The 20,834-nt window shown below is 25.4% G+C and overlaps 1 protein-coding gene across 1 annotated transcript in view; it reads right to left on the bottom strand.

Annotated features, from left to right (window-relative positions):
• Positions 1 to 12,917, bottom strand: part of LOC136076663 (NACHT, LRR and PYD domains-containing protein 6-like) — a 57,212-nt gene extending 44,295 nt beyond the window's left edge. The window contains exons 1-2 of the mRNA XM_065789990.1: positions 12,777 to 12,917; positions 7,109 to 7,416 (exon numbers count right to left, since the gene is read on the bottom strand). Of these exons, the coding sequence (XP_065646062.1) occupies positions 7,109 to 7,406 (298 nt within the window). The 5' untranslated portion in view covers positions 7,407 to 7,416; positions 12,777 to 12,917. The remainder of the gene's footprint in view (positions 1 to 7,108; positions 7,417 to 12,776) is intronic.
• Between the last annotated feature and the right edge of the window lie 7,917 nt (positions 12,918 to 20,834).

The raw sequence follows: 20,834 nt of genomic DNA, 5'->3' as shown, positions 1-20,834 counted from the left end.
TTCAAAAATTCTGGAGAGCGATCTGATTCTTCTAACTACCGTCCCATTAGTCTTCTTCCTATCATAAGCAAGGTTTTTGAATCTTTAATTAACAAACACTTAATTTATCATCTTGAATCTGATAACTTACTTTCTGACCTTCAATATGGATTTCGATCTTCTTGTTCTACAGCTCAGTTGCTAACAGTAATAACCGATAGCTTTTATTGTGCATTAGATAAAGGTGGAGAGGTTAAGGTCATCGGTCTTGACATTTCAAAAGCTTTTGATAAAGTTTGGCATGCTGGTCTTCTCCATAAGCTTTCTTCTTATGGTATATCTGGCAACATCTTTAAAATTATTAAATCCTTCCTCTCCAATCGTAGTATAAAAGTTGTTCTCGATGGACAACACTCTTCTTAAACTGTAACTTCAGAGGTTCCTTAAGGTTCTATCCTTGGCCCTATACTCTTTTTAATTTACATTAATGATCTTCCAGATATTCTCACATCTAAAGTGGCATTGTTTGCTGATGATACTACCATTTATTGTCGCTATAAGAAGCCAACAATCTCTGATTGCTTTGAGGGAGCATTTGAGCTTGAAAAAGATGTCACTTCTGCTACAGCATGGGGCTCACAGTGGCTGGAGAACTTCAATACAGATAAAACTCAATTTTTTTCAGCCAATCGTTATCGCAATAACTTAGATCTTCCTATATTTATGAACAGTGATGTACTTGATGAGTCATCTACTCTTCTTCTTCTAGGATTAGGTCTTACTTCCAATCTTTCTTGGAAACCATATATAAAATCAGTTGCAAAATTAGCATCTGCTAAGGTTGCATCTCTTTAGCTCGTCAATTTCTTACTTCGGATACTATTCTCTATCTCTATAAATCTCAAATCCGACCTTGAATGGAATACTGTTGCCATATCTGGGGCGGTTCTTCTAATGATGCCCTTTCTCTTTTAGACAAGGTGCAAAAACGCATTGTAAACATAGTTGGACCTGCTCTTTCAGCCAACCTCCAACCATTATCACATCGTAGTAATGTTGCTTCTCTTTCTCTTTTCTACAAATACTATAATGAGCACTGCTCTAAAGAGCTAGCATCTCTTGTGTCATCTACTAAAATTCATTCTCATGTTACTCGTCATTCAATTAATTCTCATCCTTTTTCTGTGACTGTTTCTAAGTGCTCCAAAAACGCTTATTTGTCTAGTTTTTTTCCTCGAACTCCAGCTCTTTGGAATTTGCTTCCTTGATCTTGCTTTCCTGATTCATATAATTTGCAATCCTTTAAGTCATCTGTCAATCGTTATCCAGTTAACAGTTTTTAAAGTCTTAACTGTTTTCTTGTTATTTAACTATCTTCTTTGTTTTCTGTTAATTACCAACTTATAAACTTATATAATATTGATTGCAGCTTTATTAAAAACAAATTTGTTATTAAAAATATAAATTAAAATGTATAATTTTTTCTTGAAAATAAAAAATAATCATGATGCAGAATTAAATTTTTTTAAAAAAGCAATTGGTTAGAAAATTAGTAAATCAATAAAAAAAAAGACTGATATCGAAAAAAGTAAGTAAGCTAAAGCTGATACTATTTATTTAATCCAACACACACAATATATATATATATATATATATATATATATATATATATATATATATATATATATATATATATATATATATATATATATATATATATATATATATATATATATATATATATATATATATATATATATATATATATATATATATATATATATATATATATATATATATATATATATATATATATATATATATATATATATATATATATATATATATATATATATATATATATATATATATATATATATATATATATATATATATGTATATATATATATATATATATGTATATATATATATATATATATATATATATATATATATATATATATATATATATATATATATATATATGTATATATATATATAAACAGTCCTTGTTGAGAAGCATTATGCTGTTTGCACTTTACATACAAAATGGCAATTTTGCCTACGCGTTAAACCATTGTTTAAACATTGTCACTTCCAACAAGGCCGCAAGCAATCACAAATAGAATTAAAAGTTAAAAGAAGAAAATAGATAAAATTAATGGCAAGATAGCGATTAACAGAAAACTTATAACAAAGTAGATGGCACAAAAGAGTAGCATCTATTATAGTATTTAGAAAATAGAGAAAGAGAAGCAACATTATTACGTCTGACAATGATTGAAAGTTGGCTGCAAGAGCAGGCCCATTTGAATTTGCAATGCATATTTGCAGCTTGTCTAAAAGAGAAAAGACATTATTTAAAGATCAAAAACACATAGAAGAATAGTCTGTTGATTCAAACTTAGTTTCCCAACAAATGGGTGAATGGTTACAAATATAAACGCCAAGACCATGCATGGGACTATTGGAGTCTTCACAAATTAAAGGAAGATTACCATCAACATTAAGATTACAAAATAAAACAGATAAACTCAAATTAGTCTAACAAAGAGCAAGTAGGTCTGGTAAACTTTGCAAGAAATAAGACTCAACAAAAGAAAAGTTTCTTCAAAGACCACAAAAATTAGTGAACTATAGAATTAGAGAACTCAGTGATGGCAATGGTTTTATATTTTAAAGGTATTATTACATTATGGTACTATAGTTTTTGGTACTTTAGTCAAGTTAGGATTTGTTAAAAAACTTGTATTAAGGCACAGGTAGTATGCAGTACACTATTTAATAGTCTAAGCAATTGCCTTATTATTATTATTAAAGCTGCAACAAATGACTTCAAAAGTAGCCTGGACAGTGCACACCGAAAGTAAGAACAGGGACACCATACACGCGCAACATGGCACTGTTAGTATTCTGATACAGCTGTTTCCTTCTCTCTGAGAGCTACCACAGAGATCAAGAAACCTGACTACCAACGCACCTCAGAATTATAAAACTGCATTTTAGAGCTGCACCCTCATTAGGTAATAGAATGAGTTTGCTAGTCATAAAAACAGAGACACAAGCAAAACATAGGTATTCATAGGTATTCGATTCAGGAAGATCCAGCATTCAAAATCCTAAACTGGAAACAATGCATTATGAATACATACTGCAACAGCCTAATAAATGAAGAAGGGGTGAGAAGGTCATCATTCTACAAGACAGTAGCCAGATACATATGTCTGCCCAAGATGAGTATTTTTGTCAAGACACCATCTCTGGCCTTTACTCAACCAATAGCCATAAGACAGGGGGTCTGTTTGAAAAGATTTGGCTTCTCTTACCCTTTGCCTAAAAAAGGTATCCTACAAGGCAGCAGGACATGATTATTTATGTTATGCCTAAATTTACATACTGCCAAAACTTTTTTAAATTGGAATATTTAAACATTCTTTTGAAATAGTTTATACTGAAAACATTAGGCAGTTATTATTTGTTAAAAATATTTTTACCGTAATTGTGAAATAATTTTTTTTTCTTCTACTCTCCGTTTTTAAAAAATTTTCAATTTTAATTTACTCTGTTATATTTGAATAATATTTATTAATAAATAATGATAAATTTAAATTTGTTTTATTAAATTTGATTTAAAATTTTCAAAAAAATTCAAAAGACTTTGTTTTACATTTTTTTTAATGCTAAATTTTCCGTACCATGTTAAAGAAAAGAAAATTCTTTTCAACAAATTTAAGTTTTTTCATCTTGTTACAAAAGTGCTAATATGTAAAAGTGTTTAATGCACTTATAAATGTATAGAAATAACTATACGTAATAAAATTATAAAAAGATGATTTTTTAGTTTTGATTTTGCAAATGTTTTAAGAAAAAAAGAATTTTTCTTTTTTTTATGAGTAGTATGCAAAGAGTTTTCTAAAGCCAAAATCTTTTATAAAATGTTTGTATTACTCTTGATTTTGACATTGAAGCCATTGAGTCAGCATGTTACAAAAATAATAAAATACATCCAGAATATTCATCAAAATGAAGCTTATACAGAATGTGGAGTAACAAAATTGCCACTTACTACTAAAACACGCAGGAATTCTTTATTGGATTCACTTAAAAAACATGACAAATAATAATAAAATAATAAAAATAATAATAATAAAAAATAATGATAATAATAAAAAACTATTATTAAAAAAAAGCATCATTTCACGATATTTGAAAAAATAGAGACTTGAATCCCATGATCAATAGAAAAGTGACATACAGATAAAGTGAAGATTGAAAACACTAAAACTAATTGGAATCAGACTATATAAGTTGCAAACACATGAAACAAAAGTAGATGACACTGTTGAAATTTTCAAAAAGCTGATAACGAAAAATAAGAATAAAAAAATATTGGAAACTAGATATTCATAAACTTTCAGTGATACCAGTTTTTTTCCAAACACACTAGATCGAGACGTCTTTGTGAAAATAAAAATGGAACTGCAAGGCTCAAATTGATAGTATCGCAATCGCCACTTGTGATTGTTTTTGCCACCTTTGCAATTAATTTCTTTATTAAATATTTTTTGCAATTTTTGTTTTTTTATTCTTTTCTAACTAAGCATATTTTTTGATCTTTTTTAACACTTTTAAGAAGGGCCAAATAAAATGCTAAATTAGGAATAAACTTTTAATATAAGTATAGAATATTTTTGTGTAATGTTTTTATTAGGGATTATCCATATAGTACATCACATTAATTTAACTTTTAAATAGAATTGTGATTATTTGCTCTCTTTCACAGAGATTTTCAATTGACACAATACTTTTGAATTTTAAATATTCTCGGAATTTAATTATTTTCTCTGTGGAAGCAAATAATATCCCAATTTTATTTAAAAGGTCTCTAAAATCTTAGGACTGCAACATTATAACTGATATTAAAGGTTAAATGCACAAGCTTCTAGTGCTGGAATTAAAAGAATTTTTCAGCTTTCGGACTTATTCATTCTAAACTAAGAAACAAGATAGCTAGAAAAAGAAATGACAAAACTTATTTTTATATACAGAATATAAGCAAAGGGTACTCTTGGCTCATAAGTGATATCCTTCAATAACGCTCAATTTTTTATATAGTAATGATGATCTAGTCAAAAAGAAGCCTGTAAATTGTTTTTTTCTAAATATTTGTTGTTCCAGAGTTATGAACGCTTTAACTCTTTACCTTTTAACACTTAAAAAGTCATTATTGGAATTTTATGGTTTTTAAACTAAACTTGAAGGCAACAAAACACCTGTATCTTAAAGGCAATGAAACACCTGTATCCTGTAAGTTTTTTTTTATATTAAGGAAGTAAAGGTAGAACATTATAAATAAAAAATCTCAATTTTTTAAATAAAGGATTTATCTCAGTTTTTTTTATTATTTTTTTCAGAAATTTTTTTTTAAAACTGAGGTAAACCCTTTCTTAGTCTAAAAATCATAAGCTGAAATTTCACATTTTCGAATTTTTGGTATACTTTAAATACATTTCTCTAAAAACATAAAAATTTCCTTGGAGAAAGCTGCTGTTAAATATGAAATCAAGAATACATTTTTCCTTTTCTGGATCTATTCTATTTAAAAAAATTTTCACCATTGTGTTTAACCGAAGACCAAACAATATTTTTACCAATATAGTTATTTTCTTCATAAATTTCAACCAACTATTTTAGGTACCCTATCATTGTCTGAAGTTACCAAAGATTTATTTGAAACATTTTGACTCCAATCAGGGGAACCAGTTTCAGGGAACCTTTTTTTAAACTGTACCTTTATTCTTTAAAATCTTCTAAAAAATTGTTACAAGTAGATTTTGAAAAGGGCTGATGTGGATTGCTTCTGTTAAGTTGTTACAAGTAGAGTTAGCTCCTTCAACCTTTTTTTAGAAAGTAAACATTCTAATGGCTCAAAGTCAAAATCAGTTGTGTTTTAAAATAAATCTTTGATAGTTACAGTAACTGTTTTAGTTTGAATTACAGAGCTTAATTAATTATGCTAACTAATTCAAACTACAGTTTTTAATTACTTCAAATTACCAATCTTTTAATGCAAAAAAAATAAAAAAATAAAAAAATATCAGTAATATGACACTGTTGAAATAACATTAAGCAAAAAAATGCTAAATCTGAACTTTATTAAGTTTATATGACATGTAAACATTTTTAACCTGATGTTTGTTGAACATAGTTTAAGTCAACTAGTTGATGGCAGTCGGGTGTCAGCAACCGAGCTCGATCCGATGTCGGCATTAAGACAAGATACTCTGTTCAATTCAGAAGTAATTAACTTAATGCTTAATAAAATAAACTGAATAATTGCAAATAAAGAAACAATGCCTGAAATTAAATTCATATGTTTAATAAACATTAAAAGTGTTTACATGTCTTCAACAAATTAAAAAAGAAAAAGTCATTTGTCATTTTATTTGTTAATTTAATTCATCATTTTAATATCATTTTGACGTAACTTTATTTCGATAATGTGATATTACCCCCCAAGTTTTTTTTTCGCATTGAAAGAATGGTATTATGGAGTAATATAAAACTTAACCTTCAACCTTGGGACCTTTCCCATTTCTCGTAATGGCTGATTTTTGAACGTAGTTAAAACACTTTTTGACAGTTTGATGACTCATAAGTATTTTCGTAAGCAATACTCAACAAATATTTTAAACCATTAAGTTTTGAGATAAATGTATTTAAAGTCCCAAATTCAAAAATTTGTGACTTCAACTTAAGATTTAATGACTAAGAAAAGGAATTTGCATATAACATAAATAACAGAAATAAAAATGTTAAGATTAAGATAAGGTTAATATAAGAATAATATAAGATTAATATAAGGTTAATATAAAGTTATTATAAAGAGTATAAAGTTTTATAATATTTTGAATTACATGAATTAATTTATTTTAAAGATTGTCAAATAAAACCTTTACTACTCTTATATAAAAAGAAACTTAGGTTAATTCTCAGAAAAAAGAAAAAAAGAAAATCTTATTTCAAATTATCTTACAAAAATTATAATATATATGAAAAAACCTCAGCAAGCATCAAAATTAATTTGCATCAAAATATTATTAATTTAAAGTGATTAAAAAATAATTACCTCCAAATTCATCTATTTTTCTTAATAGATCCACTCTCCTCATGTTCCTTAAAGCTGTTTTTAAATCCTCAAGTGTTAGATTATCATTCATTCGCATCCAAGTTGTCAACATTGAATAAGCTTTATCCATGGTTTTACTATTATCTTGATCAATTATTTCTAAATAATTATCTCCAATATTTAATCTACGACCAAGTGTTATCCAATCTACTCCAACGCTTTCACTAAAATTTAACTTAAACTCTTGGCTATAAAAAATGTTTTCATGTTTCTTTGGATATGTACTATTTTGTGCCATTTTGATGTTTCTACAAAAAAAGAAATACATGCTTATATATATATATATATACATATATATATATATATATATATATATGTATATATATATATATATATGTGAGCAATGTGATGTTAAACTGAAATAGCCAGCAACAGGCTATTTCAGTATGACATTACACTGCTCACCGAAATCAGCTGTATAAAATATATATATATATATATTTATATATATATATATACATATATACATGTGTATATATATATATATATATATATATATATATATGTATACATTTATATATATAAATTCATATATATATATATACATATATATATATATATATATATATATATATATATATATATATATATATATATATATATATATGTATATATATATATATATATCCATATCAACTATAGCATATTTATGAAAGCATATTTTTTTGCTTATTTAAATCGATGCAGCTTTTTTAGAAAGAGAAGAAAACGAAAAATAATGAATGAAAATATTGCTTCCCCATCCTAAACCCTCAGTTGATGTAGAAGCACTCCACTGCGAGTAAGGCTATACGTCAGTCGATGAATATACTTAAGCCATTGGCAGCAGGCTATTTCAGTATGACATCACACTGCTCACTGAAATCAGCAGTATTAAAAAAAGTATATATATACATTTGTATATATATATATATGTATATATATATATATATATATATATATATATATATATATATATATATATATATATATATATATATATATATATATATATATATATATATATATATATATATATATATGTATATATTTATGTATATATTTATGTATATATATATATATATATATGTATATGTATATATATGTGTATATATATATGTTTATATAAACATATAAATTAACAAAAAAAAAAAAACATTTTCTATGGTACTTAAAGTTTCATGTCTATACGGCAATCATCAGCCATTGAATACAAATTTAAAAACAAAAAAACCGCTAAAAATTATAAAATACTGTGTAGTGGGATCTTTACGTCGCTAGGATACTTGATGGCAACCAAAGAAAAATAAAATATTAGCTAATCACTGGTGTCAAAAAAAGATAAGAGGAATTTTTTCTTGTGTCTGCATTTTGAAATTAACTCATTTCGTTTATTTAACAAGTTATCACCTTTTTATGTTAAAAATAAGGAATTTTTTGTATATGCAAAGATTGCAAATTTTGACAAAGTGGTATAAGGATTGCAACGTTTTACAACTTTCCACTTAATTAAGGGTGTTAAAATTTTGTCTTTTAAGTCCCAAATTTCTTTAGGCAACTCGGTATCAGTTTTATATTTATTAATGTTAAAAGATTTTCGATGATTAGCATACCGAAATTTAAATGGAGTTTCACATTAGCCAAAATATACTTTTTCTTTGTAGTCAGGTTTATTTGATGACACAGTAGCTTGATAAACGATATTCTTCGACAAGCAGTGACTGTTCATGGGACAGATGGATTTGTTGACACAGTGGAATGTTTTTCCCTCATCTTTACCTTGGCTATATAATATCCAGTGTTTTTGCGAATTAATGATGGACTTGATGCATACATGAGTAGCTTATTTTAATGGTATTTCAATTAAATATCCTACAAAGTTTGTGACCAACCAGAAAGTGCAGGTCTACCATGTTCAAAACCGACTGCCTATTTTTGTTGCAACATTGGTACTGAAAGGTGGATTGTACCAGATTATGTTTCGCTTGTGATTTTTGAATGGGATTGGTTTTAACTTATTTATTTAAACTATGGTAAAGTAAATTTGAATAATTATTATTATATTATATACATATATATATGTATATATATATGTATATATATATATATAATGTTTATATATATATATATATATATATGAATATATATATATATACATACATATATATATATATATATATATATATATATATATATATATATATATATATATATATGTATATTTATATATATATATATATGTATATATATGTATATATATATATGTATATATATATATATATGTATATATATATATGTATATATATATATATATATATATATATATATATATATATATATATATATATATATATATATATATATATATATATATATATATATATATATATATATATAATAAACCATATATTAAATCAATTGCAAAACCAGTATCTGCTAAGGTCGCATCTCTTTATCCTTCTTGCCACTTTCTTATTCAGGATTCTATTCTAATCTCTTTAAATCTCTAATCTGTTCTTGTATAGAATACTGTTGCCATATCGGGGCAGATCTTCTAATGATGCCCTTTGTCATTCAGAGAAGGCGCTAATGCGCATTAAAAACATAGTTAAATCTGTTCTTGCAGCCAATCTGGAATCATTATTACATCGCCAAGTCATTGCTTCTCTTTCTCTTAAATTATTTTTCTATAAATACTATAACAGGTGCTGCTCTAAAGAGTTAGCGTCTCTTGTGCCATCTACTAACATTTAGACTCATATTACTTTTCATTTAATTACAAAAATAAAATATCACATTGTAATGCTGCATCGCTTTTTCTTAAATAAAAATTAGGTTCCTTCTCATCATTATAGTAAGTCTTTCCTTTTCTGTGAATATTTTTTTCAGTTTTTTTTTTAGTTTTTTTTTTGTTAAGGAAAAGAATAAAGGGGAGGGTTTCACTGTTTTAATGTAGTAAAATGAATTGAAAAAATTATAAATATATTCTTTGTTAAAAAAAAGTAATTAAAAATATAATAAAACAACTTAACTAAGACTAAAATAAAAAAATTAGATTAAAACTCAACTAAAATAAATAATAAACTATAACGATAAGATTATTTAAATTAAATTTGGAATAAATAACTTTGAAGTGTTTATCTTTACTAATGTTTTTATAATAGAATATAATGTATAATCCTTTTAAATAAAGTAGCAACTTACATCTGAACATTGTTTCATAAAAATGCACATTTTAAAGTTGAAAAAAAAAAAAATTCTTTAAAACTTTTCACATTAACATAAAAAAAAGAAAAAAGAAATAAATCGCTTTTTTTTATAAAAAGTTGATATAATTTTTTTTATCTAAATTCAATAATATAAAAACATAAAAACATAAGGAAAGATCAAAGTTCTAATAACTTTCAAAAAAATTTTTTTCTTTTTTTTTTCTTAAAAAAATCTTTCTTCTTTTCCAGCATATAAACTTTAATGATTCTTATATAAAGTTTATATGCTTAAAGAGACATTGTTAAAAGTCGTCACTTATAAAATTAGATTTTTTTCTAAGTACATTTATTATAAAAAAATCTTATATAATAAAATAATATAAAAAAAAAATTATATAACTTTTATTGATACTTTAGTTAAATCATTTGTTACTTTATTTATAAGTAACTGATGGTAGTTTATTTAAAAGTAATTTTATTTAAACAAAATAATATTATCAAAAAATATTCTTCTTTTATAAATAAACTTTTAATTTGAATTTTTATTTCTTATGATGAGACACAATATTTTGATGATGAGACACAATATTTAGTCAGAATTCTTCTTCAGTCTTTATACTTCATTTTGTTTAACTTAATTATTTAACAAATATTTTTATTTATTTGCAGCCTAATAACTGTTAGTAACAGTTTTAAGTTATATTTTTTAACTTGTATAATTTTACTATCAATTTTTGCTACTTTAGATCAATTACTCAGAAAACTTAGTAAGGAAAGCTTATTATGGAAGTATGTTTGTATGCAAGCTTAAATTAGGCTTAAAGGGCTTTTGCTTGTCTTATTGCAGTAGAAGATGTCTTGAATCTTTAATATGAGAGATATTTCAGCCTTTCAATTACTGAGACACTAAAGGAAGAGACAGCAAGTCCAATGCTTCACAATATAGATAGTGAAGAGTTAATGGGTATTCTTAGTAATGCCAAAGGAAGATCACCTAATGCAACAATGGGTTATATATCATGCAAATTAAGATAAAATTAGATTATCTTGATAGCCTAAATAAGTTATCTAAGAAAAGTTACTTATGTGGTCGATTCACATGGCTTGCAAAAAAAGAAAGATAAATCAACTGAACCATACTGTATTGAGAGCAGAGATTTCAGAAAGACAGTTATGCAAAAGGCAAAAAATAGATGTAAATGAAAAAAGAAATTTAGAGAGAGAGCTGCATGAACTATCTTTAAATGAAATAAATTCATTTAAATCATGAAAAAAATGAATTTTTATTAACACTTAGATGATTTAGAATGATCTGACTTATATGGTTTAACTTTACTGATGATCTGACTTGAATGATTTACTTTCTGAAATAATTGTTGGAAGAAAACTCTGTCATAAATGATTTGTTTCTGAAATACCAAGTCAGCCATGTATGAATGTGTAAATAAGCACAAAATGGGAGAGCACAATGATATATATATATATATATATATATATATAGATATATAGATATATAGATATATAGATATATATATTTAACTAGCAGTTTTTTTGTAATTTTGGTAGCAGTTTAAAACATTAACTTTAGTTAAACGTTTTAAACTGGAGCCAAAATTAGCTGAAATTGTTCTCATTATTCCCCACAGAAACGCTGAGTTAGAACAATTGTTTAGTATTTTAAAAAAAACAAATGTCTTGAGAGATCAGCATTAAAGTTGGATGGGACATTATCAAGTATTTTAGCTATGAAAACAATGTTTCCCAAGGCTACTATACCGTGTTTTCAATGGAAACCATCTGAACAGCTGTTAAAAACATCAAAAAAAGCAACAAAAATGTACAATGCTAAACATAATAAATAAATATAATTTATTTATTTATAAAATGTGACTTTTCATTCCATTTTAATTTTTCTTGTTTGAAAAAAAGCCCTTTTTTTTTTAATTTTACGCTTTCCAAGGTTTTTGTGTAAATCTCAAGGCTTTAGTAAAAAAAGGTTGGAAGGTCTGATATATATATATATATATATATATATATATATATATATATATATATATATATATATATATATATATATATATATATATATATATATATATATATATATATATATATATATATATATATATACATATATATATATATATATATATATATATATATATATATATATATATATATATATATATATATATATATATATATATATATATATATATATATATACATATATATATATATATATATATATATATATATATATATATATATATATATATATATATATATATATATATATATATATATATATATATATATATATATATATATATAAGTTAATATATTGTTTATTAACATTAAATGAAAATTTAGAAATATTCAAAATTCACAATCATTAAATAACAAAAAAAAAGACATACTTGATTAACTCGGCTTTTTGTTGGTACCAGATGCAAAAAAAGAAATCTTAAATAAGGCTGAAAGTCTCTAATACTTTATTCTAAATCACTACAGTTATTTGACTGTAAAACAATGTCTCACACCCATTTATTGACGTGCTGCGATTTATGCCCGCATATCTTACTGTAAGTCCGAATTGTTATGCGGAACCTATTAAGAGAGAAACGTCCGGAACTTGTTATGAGAAAGTTGTTGATTCTGGATATTGTAAAGTTTGTTAATAATACAATTACATTTCTTGATCTGTTTAAACATAAACTAAAACTATTACTTTTAAATAATGATAAAATTAAAGATTATTTCTAATTTATTTATGAAGTGATTGTTCCATGCACGGCTGTGGCTAAGCTACGTATAATAGTTTTGTACGCTCGATCCCCCTCCCCCCCCCGCCTCCATTTTCTCTCCTTCCTACACCATCCCTTACTTTTGCAAAAAAGTTATTTTTTCTAAAGGCCTTTTTTTTTTATGAAGATATTAATATATTTTTAGATATATAGGAACTTTTATTAGAAATTGACGATTGTGCCCCTCCACCTTAAAACCCGAGTCCTCGTATAAGATAATTTATACAAAAGAAAATTAAAGACATTAATATTAACAAAGAGTAACCTTTAAAAAAATAACCTTTATAATAATTTATATTTTTTTTACTGTCAAAGAAAAAGAAATTTTGTTAAAAATACATTTTTTTTTTAAAGTTCCTAAAATTCTTGATTTTAAGACTATTGTCGTTTTTTGAATAGTTTATATTGTAAACAACTTTTTAAACTTTTGAAACTTTTTATATTGTAAATAACTATTGTAAAACTTTATAAAGTACCATATAAACTGATGTTTATACTACCATGTAAAGAAAAAAAAAAAAACTCTGTGCTTTTGATTGCTGCGATACGACAAGAGGCACGTTTAAAGGGGGGCAAAAAGAGGTAGTGTTTCCCCCTCCTCCACCTCTTAGGATATATATCTCTTTAAGGCAAGTATTAATATATACCAATTATATTTTTATATTAGTGTAGAACATAGTTTTAGTTTTACGTTATAGTCTCCCTTTGATACTAGAAAAGATGTCTCTTTTTATAGTTTCCTTTTGCAACAAAGGGATACCCAGGAAAATTTTGTACGTTTTTACAAGAACTTTTCAAAATATTATGTTACATTAAGAAGTTGCTTAGAAGTTCTCAAACGGAGTAATTGTAGAGCTTACATTGTAGTTTATACTCTTGTATCTGTTAAATTATTATAACTGAACAATCCCAGCAAGCACATAACGTTATTTCAATGTTGATTGTGTTGTTTTTTTTGTTTTTTTCTTTTGTTTAGGTGCCCCAAGAAGTCCTTACGGTCTTATCACTGAGCACCGCTAATGAGCATTTAATTGGAAGTTCACGCCTCCTTCCTAACCGATGTCGCAAAACTTTCCCAGAGGTGGGGTTTGAACCACGACTCCTTTGTTTCTGAGGCAAGTGCGGTACCACTGCGCCACGGTTGCTCAAATATGTTGATATATGGTTGAAAAATAATCTAAGATATTAACGTTATTTCAACGCAAGTTCGACTTTAAAAGTAAGCGTTAAAAATTTGAAAGTTATATCAAAGTTTACTTTAAGCTTATTTTAAACGTCAAAAATAAATTAAAGTTTGCCAACATAATTTGGTATCGGTTCTGATTTAAAACAAAATTTATTATTAGACATGGATTTGTGCTTGGAAAAGTTCTTTAAAAACTTTAAAAAAAATATTAATGTAATAAAAGTAAAAACATTAAAAAATGTTATGAAACTTACGATGTGTAATTTAATAAAAATTATAAAAATTAATAAGACTTTGAATTATACACGCGTTTTTTTGAAAGTCTTTTTACATTGTGTACTATACTTTAAATTGCATATTTTAGGTACGTTTTTTTTAGGCTTTTATGGCACCAATTTTAAAGTTAAAATATGTGACCACTTTTTAACAGCCTGCTCGAAGTAGATGTTGTGTGGATGTATTTTGATGTCCAAATTTTATTTCAAAAGTAGGGTGTTTTAAGTTTGTTTTATTTTGTGATTTTTTCACAAGTCTCAACGTTTTTAATGATTTCATTGGTATTGAAAACTTCGCTTCTGTTTTTGAAGTGCATTTGTGTTGAAGGCATGTTGATTTATTTTTGTAACATTTCATTTAATTTTATAAAACATTTTCTTATGTACCTGAGAAATTTCCTCGAAAAATATTGTCACGCTCATGCCCTATTTTGTCACGCAATGGATGGTACCAAATATTTTGTTTCCAACTTTGTTTATGGAGGCTTGGGTTTGAATCACAATTATAATGAGCACATAATTACTATATTTAATATATACTTAATATAGAGTTATATATTATTTATAGTATATAGTTATATATTATGATATTATTTAATATAATTTAAGCGAATATATAGTAAATATGATAACAATATAATAAATCATAAATATTATTAAAGTATTGTTTTATTATATTTTTTTTACTATATTTCATAAAAATAAAATTGATTATGAGATGATCTATTTGAATAATTGTAGAAACTTTTTTTAGTACATCATAAGCCCCAAAAAGAGTCACAGTGTACTTTATGGTAAAGCTAAAAATTATTTGCTTGCAACTATCACTTGCCTGCTCAATTAAGCAATGACTTTAGAAAAGGCTTGTATTGTATATAATCATAACCAACAGTGAATTGTTTAAAATAACTTCTAAACTAGTCAATAACCTTTTCAACTATATAGTTTGTCAAAATCAGATCATGCGTCAATGGTCAATATATTCAAATTTTCTGCAAACATTTTTAAGAGATTCTAATCATTTGATTGATATCTGCAACTAGTTCTTTGTATTCTAAACAACAAAATCTGCTACAACAGTTTCAATGCAGTTAACCACAACTTTAACTAACACAGTTTCGTTTTTGTTATTGCCCTATTCTCTACTCTCCGGCTCTAATGACCTCTTCTGATAAACCAAAACCATCCAGGTTGAGATCATACCAGTTGAGTCCCAGAAAAACGTTTTGAGAAAGAGGTCAGCCATTTTGGTAAATAAAGTGACTATTAAGAAACGAAATTATAATGAGAAAAATTTGGGTTCTCGAACGTATTATGTATAATAGAATATATAATTTCATTAATAAAAACAAAATTTTATATGCTAAACAGTTTGGGTATTGGAGAAATCATTGCACTGAGCATGCAGTGATGGATTTGGCTAGCAATATTTTGAAAGGATTTGATGACAATAGTTATACACTTAAAGTTTTTGTTGATTTATGAAAGACATTCGACACTGTCGATCACAAAATCCTCCTCTATAAAATAAAACGTTATGGAATTCAAAGTTCTAATATAAAATGGCTGCAGTCTTATCTACAAAATTGTAAACAATGTGTGACGTATGATTTAAGTTTTACGCAGTTAGAAGTTATTAGTTGTGGTGTCCCTAAGGACTCAATACTTGGTCCTCTGCTGTTTCTTTTATATATATTAATGACATCCACCTATCCTCTAAATTACTTAATTTTGTTTTTTTGCTGATGATACTGTTGATACTAATACTTTTTTTTCGGGATCTAATTTAAAATTTGTTTTTTCTACTCTAAACACAGAGCTAATAAATCTCAATGACTAGTTTAAAGTCAATAAACTGCCCGTAAACATTGATAAAACAAAATACATTCTGTTCACAAAACCTTCGAAAACTGATAACATACCCCTGAAACTTCCTGATTTATTTATAAACAACATTAAAGTAAAAAGAGTTCATTCAATGAAAATCCTGGGCATAATATTTGACGATCATTTAAATTGGAAAAATCATATCCAATTAGCGAAAAACATCATTTCAAAAGCTTTTGGGATCCTTTTTAAAACGGAGCACCCTTTGAATATAATGTGCTTAAAAAGCTTGTATTTTTCATTTATTCATAGCCACATTAGTTATTGCAATATAGCCTATTTATTCATCATCATTAAAAAAAATTATAACAAACAAAAGCCAGCGAGCCGGTTAATTTTGAATGCAGGTAGATATGCATGCGCCGAGCCTTTACTTAAAAAAATTATTGTTTTAAATATTAATGAACCAAACATCCATCAAAGTCTGATATTTATACTTAAAATTCATAAAAACATGCTTCCCACATATTTTCAACTTCATTTCACCATAATTAATCACAAATACTCTACAAGACATTCCATTGTCAATTTTCTTATCCCAACAACATTCCTTAAAAAATCAGACTTCTCAATTACATGTTGAGGACCACGTTTGTGGAACTATATCCTGAATAAAGACATGAAAAAAGTTGCATAAAGTTGGCAAACAACAATGTTGCAAACCGCAGAAATGACCGATAGTGTTAAAAACTATGATTAGGCGAATGGCTTTTTTTAAGCATAAGGCGAAACAAATTTCGTCAAATCTGAGGCTTGAAAAGTCTGGAAATTATGAAACTTAGCCTGATTGGGTTAAAATTTTGCCGGTTGGGTTATAGTTTAGGCTTAAAAAGTCTGGAAATAAAGAAAATATGGTTGCCTAAAATTTGGTCGATTGGGTTATAATTTAGGCATAAATAGTCTGGAAATTAAATAAATCTTTCAGATTAGGTTAAGGTTTTTGCTAATTTTGAATTTCTAAATTAAGATTCTAATATTTTTGATAATGTACGAATTGCTTTAGAGATAAGCGATATAGTAACTCTTGAGGAGATTAACAAGAAGTTGTCCCTTGAAGTTGATTCTCTGTGTTTTTTAACTAAAGAAAACTTGCATTTATTAGTTAATCAAGTTCATCTAAAGCGAAATATCTGCGCAGAAGCTTTTTTGAGCATATATATATATATATATAAATATATATAAATATATATATATATATATATATATATATATATATATATATATATATATATAAATATATATATATATATATATATATATATATATATATATATATATATATATATATATATATATTTGTAGTAGAAAATCACTTAACAAAAAGTTTTTCCATTTAACACTGTGTTTCATCAACAAAGATTCATCAGACATGCATTTCTGATGAATCTTTGTTGATGAAACACAGTGTTAAATGGAAAAAATTTTTGTTAAGTGATTTTCTACTACTAATATATATATATATATATATATATATATATATATATATATATATATATATATATATATATATATATATATATATATATATATATATATATATATATCAAGAAATCCGTAATAGTATAGCCACATTTATATATGTAAGTAATGTAATTTTTAGTTGTAAAGTAAATTTTTAAATTCATTTTAGATCAATTTCATCTGGTAACTGTCTCAACAGCTCAGTATCGTTAGTTATTGTAGGAAATAATTTATTAGTTAATATTTTAAGGGTTCTCACCTTAATGGAATTGTTTGTTAATGCTAATTTTTATTCGAAACATTTATTTGGCGATATATAAAAAATTTAGTTAATAAAAATTTAGTTAAACTTTTTCAACTAAACTAGGAAAAAAGTTAGTTAAACTAAAAGTTTAACTTAAATAAAAAAATTTAGTTTAACTATTGCATTTAACTAAAAAAAAAGTAGTTTAACTAAAAGTTAACTTCAAAATTAGTTAACTATACCCATCACTGTTTATTCGTGACTTAATTTGACAATACTTTATTATACATATTTTTAATTTTATACTTAATATATTATATATAATTAGCGGTAGATGATGCTTCTTAGCCGTGGTGAATGTTTCCACAGCAAAAGGAGCCTCAAGATGAAAATCTCACCATGGGTAAAGAAAATCATGATATAAAATCCCCACTATAATGCTGTGTGGTTATGTGATAACTATTACTTTTTTATAAATTGTTTTAATTTTTGTGTGCATTCTAAAATGACATTTAATGCTATACAAAACTTTGTAGATTACTCATTTAAAGCAACTGTGGGCTGTCACCTTTGGTTCTAGTGAGTTAATGTATGAACAAGTTAATGCAGAAACAGATGCAAATATAAGAAGATGGAAAACAAAGAAAACAAATTATCATGTTATCACAAAGTACACAGATGTTATCACATAAGGTGAGTACAGGTCTTTTTTTAATCACGCCCATCAGTTATTAACTTTATATATAGATATAGATAAATCTATAGATAGATATTAGATATAGATATATATAGATAAAAAATATTTTTTTAAACTTGTATTTTTTATTTTGTACTTCTTTTTTTTAATCATCTGTCGACTTTTTTGTTACATCTTTTTTTATTAAATACTAATTTACTTTTTTAGCAATCAGAGTAAAAAAATTAGAAGGCAAATGACTTTTATTTTTTTACACGTATGTAGTATTGTTTTCTTAAAATTATTTAATGATTTAGATAAAAGAAAACAAATAACACACTAGAAAATCTTGTTGCCAAAAGTAGTTAGCAACTCTCAAAGTAAGATTTGTTTTAAAAGTTTGTGATTTAAGATAATTATTAAATAATCATATTATTATTTAAGATTTTATTCGTTTCTTTTCAGCTAAATCTGATTCATTAGATAAAGTTTGATGCGTGCTTTAATAGAAGAAAATATCGACTGATTCGTTAGATTAAGTTTGAAGCGTGCTTTTATGGGAGAATAGATATATAAATTTGAAGTGGGCTCTTTGTGGATTGAAGCGTGCTCTTCGTAAGTTGCAGATCTACGACTTTGTACTTATTACTTATTGGATATAAGGAGGATATTTTAACAAAAGTGCAGCTTTTATTACAAATTAAAAATTTTTATGTCAAGAACTAATATACTGACTAATAAAACCATGCAATTTAATACGTATTAAATATTTCCTCGACGATGAGTTTTTTTTTCTTTACACGAATCCAAACACTTATAATTGTAATTATAAAGCATAATTATTGCTTAATTATTACGTCCCAAAATTAACGTAAAAAGCACGTCTTTTGGACAGTTTATGGGGACCAAAAAGTCACCTAATTGTCACGTGCCAAAACAACGTGAAATTCATGTTTTTGTCAAGTCGCTGTGCCTACTGGGAAACTGGTTATAATCCTTCATAAGATTTCCATTAAAATATTATTTAAACTATTTGATGTTAAGAATAAGATTTTATGAAGGATTTTATGAAGGATTTTATGAAGGATTTTATGAAGGATTTTATGAAGGAAAGAAATACAAAGCTAATTATAGCTTGAACTACACCTACTTAAAATAGCCAAAACACAACAAATTTAAAATAGTAAACGTAACCATAGAATAACCAGTTTTAGTTAAACAGTTATTTCTATTTAAAATATACATAACTCAGTATAAAAGATTACAGTTTATTAGTCAGTAATTCTACAGTTATTACATCTTAAAAAAATTAAATTTTATTTATTAAAACAATTTTGTTTATTTCTATATTTATTATATTAAAAATTACCTTGCTTTTAGTGAATTTAATATGAATATATAATTATATGAATATATAATTTAATATAATATATTAAATTCACTAAAAACATATAACAAAATGAGGCGGAAATTTAAATATTGCTTTTTAAGACATTTATGTCACCAACTTTATATAACTTTTAAGATTTAATATAAAGTTTAGTATACCTTATTTATTTATTATATGGTTACTTTACAACTTTTATAGTGATTTAAACAAACACAAATCACAAATATTTAAATATTAAGTTCTTCTGTTCTTTTTTTTGTAAGCTCGTCCACTTTACTCGCTAGTTGTTAATTTTGTTTCTTAAAGCTTTTTCTCGAATCTTAGTTTGATTATAGAAGACCTTTATTTAATCATACTCTAAATTGGAAAACACTTTATATATATATATATATATATATATATATATATATATATATATATATATATATATATATATATATATATATATATATATATATATATATATATATACATATATATATATATGCCATACATTTTATGTACTCTTAACAGACAATGATTCTATTTTATTACACCCATCCAATCGGAAAA

Source organism: Hydra vulgaris, chromosome 02 (genome assembly GCF_038396675.1).
Source record: "Hydra vulgaris chromosome 02, alternate assembly HydraT2T_AEP".
Lineage (NCBI taxonomy): Eukaryota > Metazoa > Cnidaria > Hydrozoa > Anthoathecata > Hydridae > Hydra > Hydra vulgaris.
Note: the sequence above shows the minus strand (reverse complement) of the source record. Positions and strands in the feature narration are given on the sequence as shown.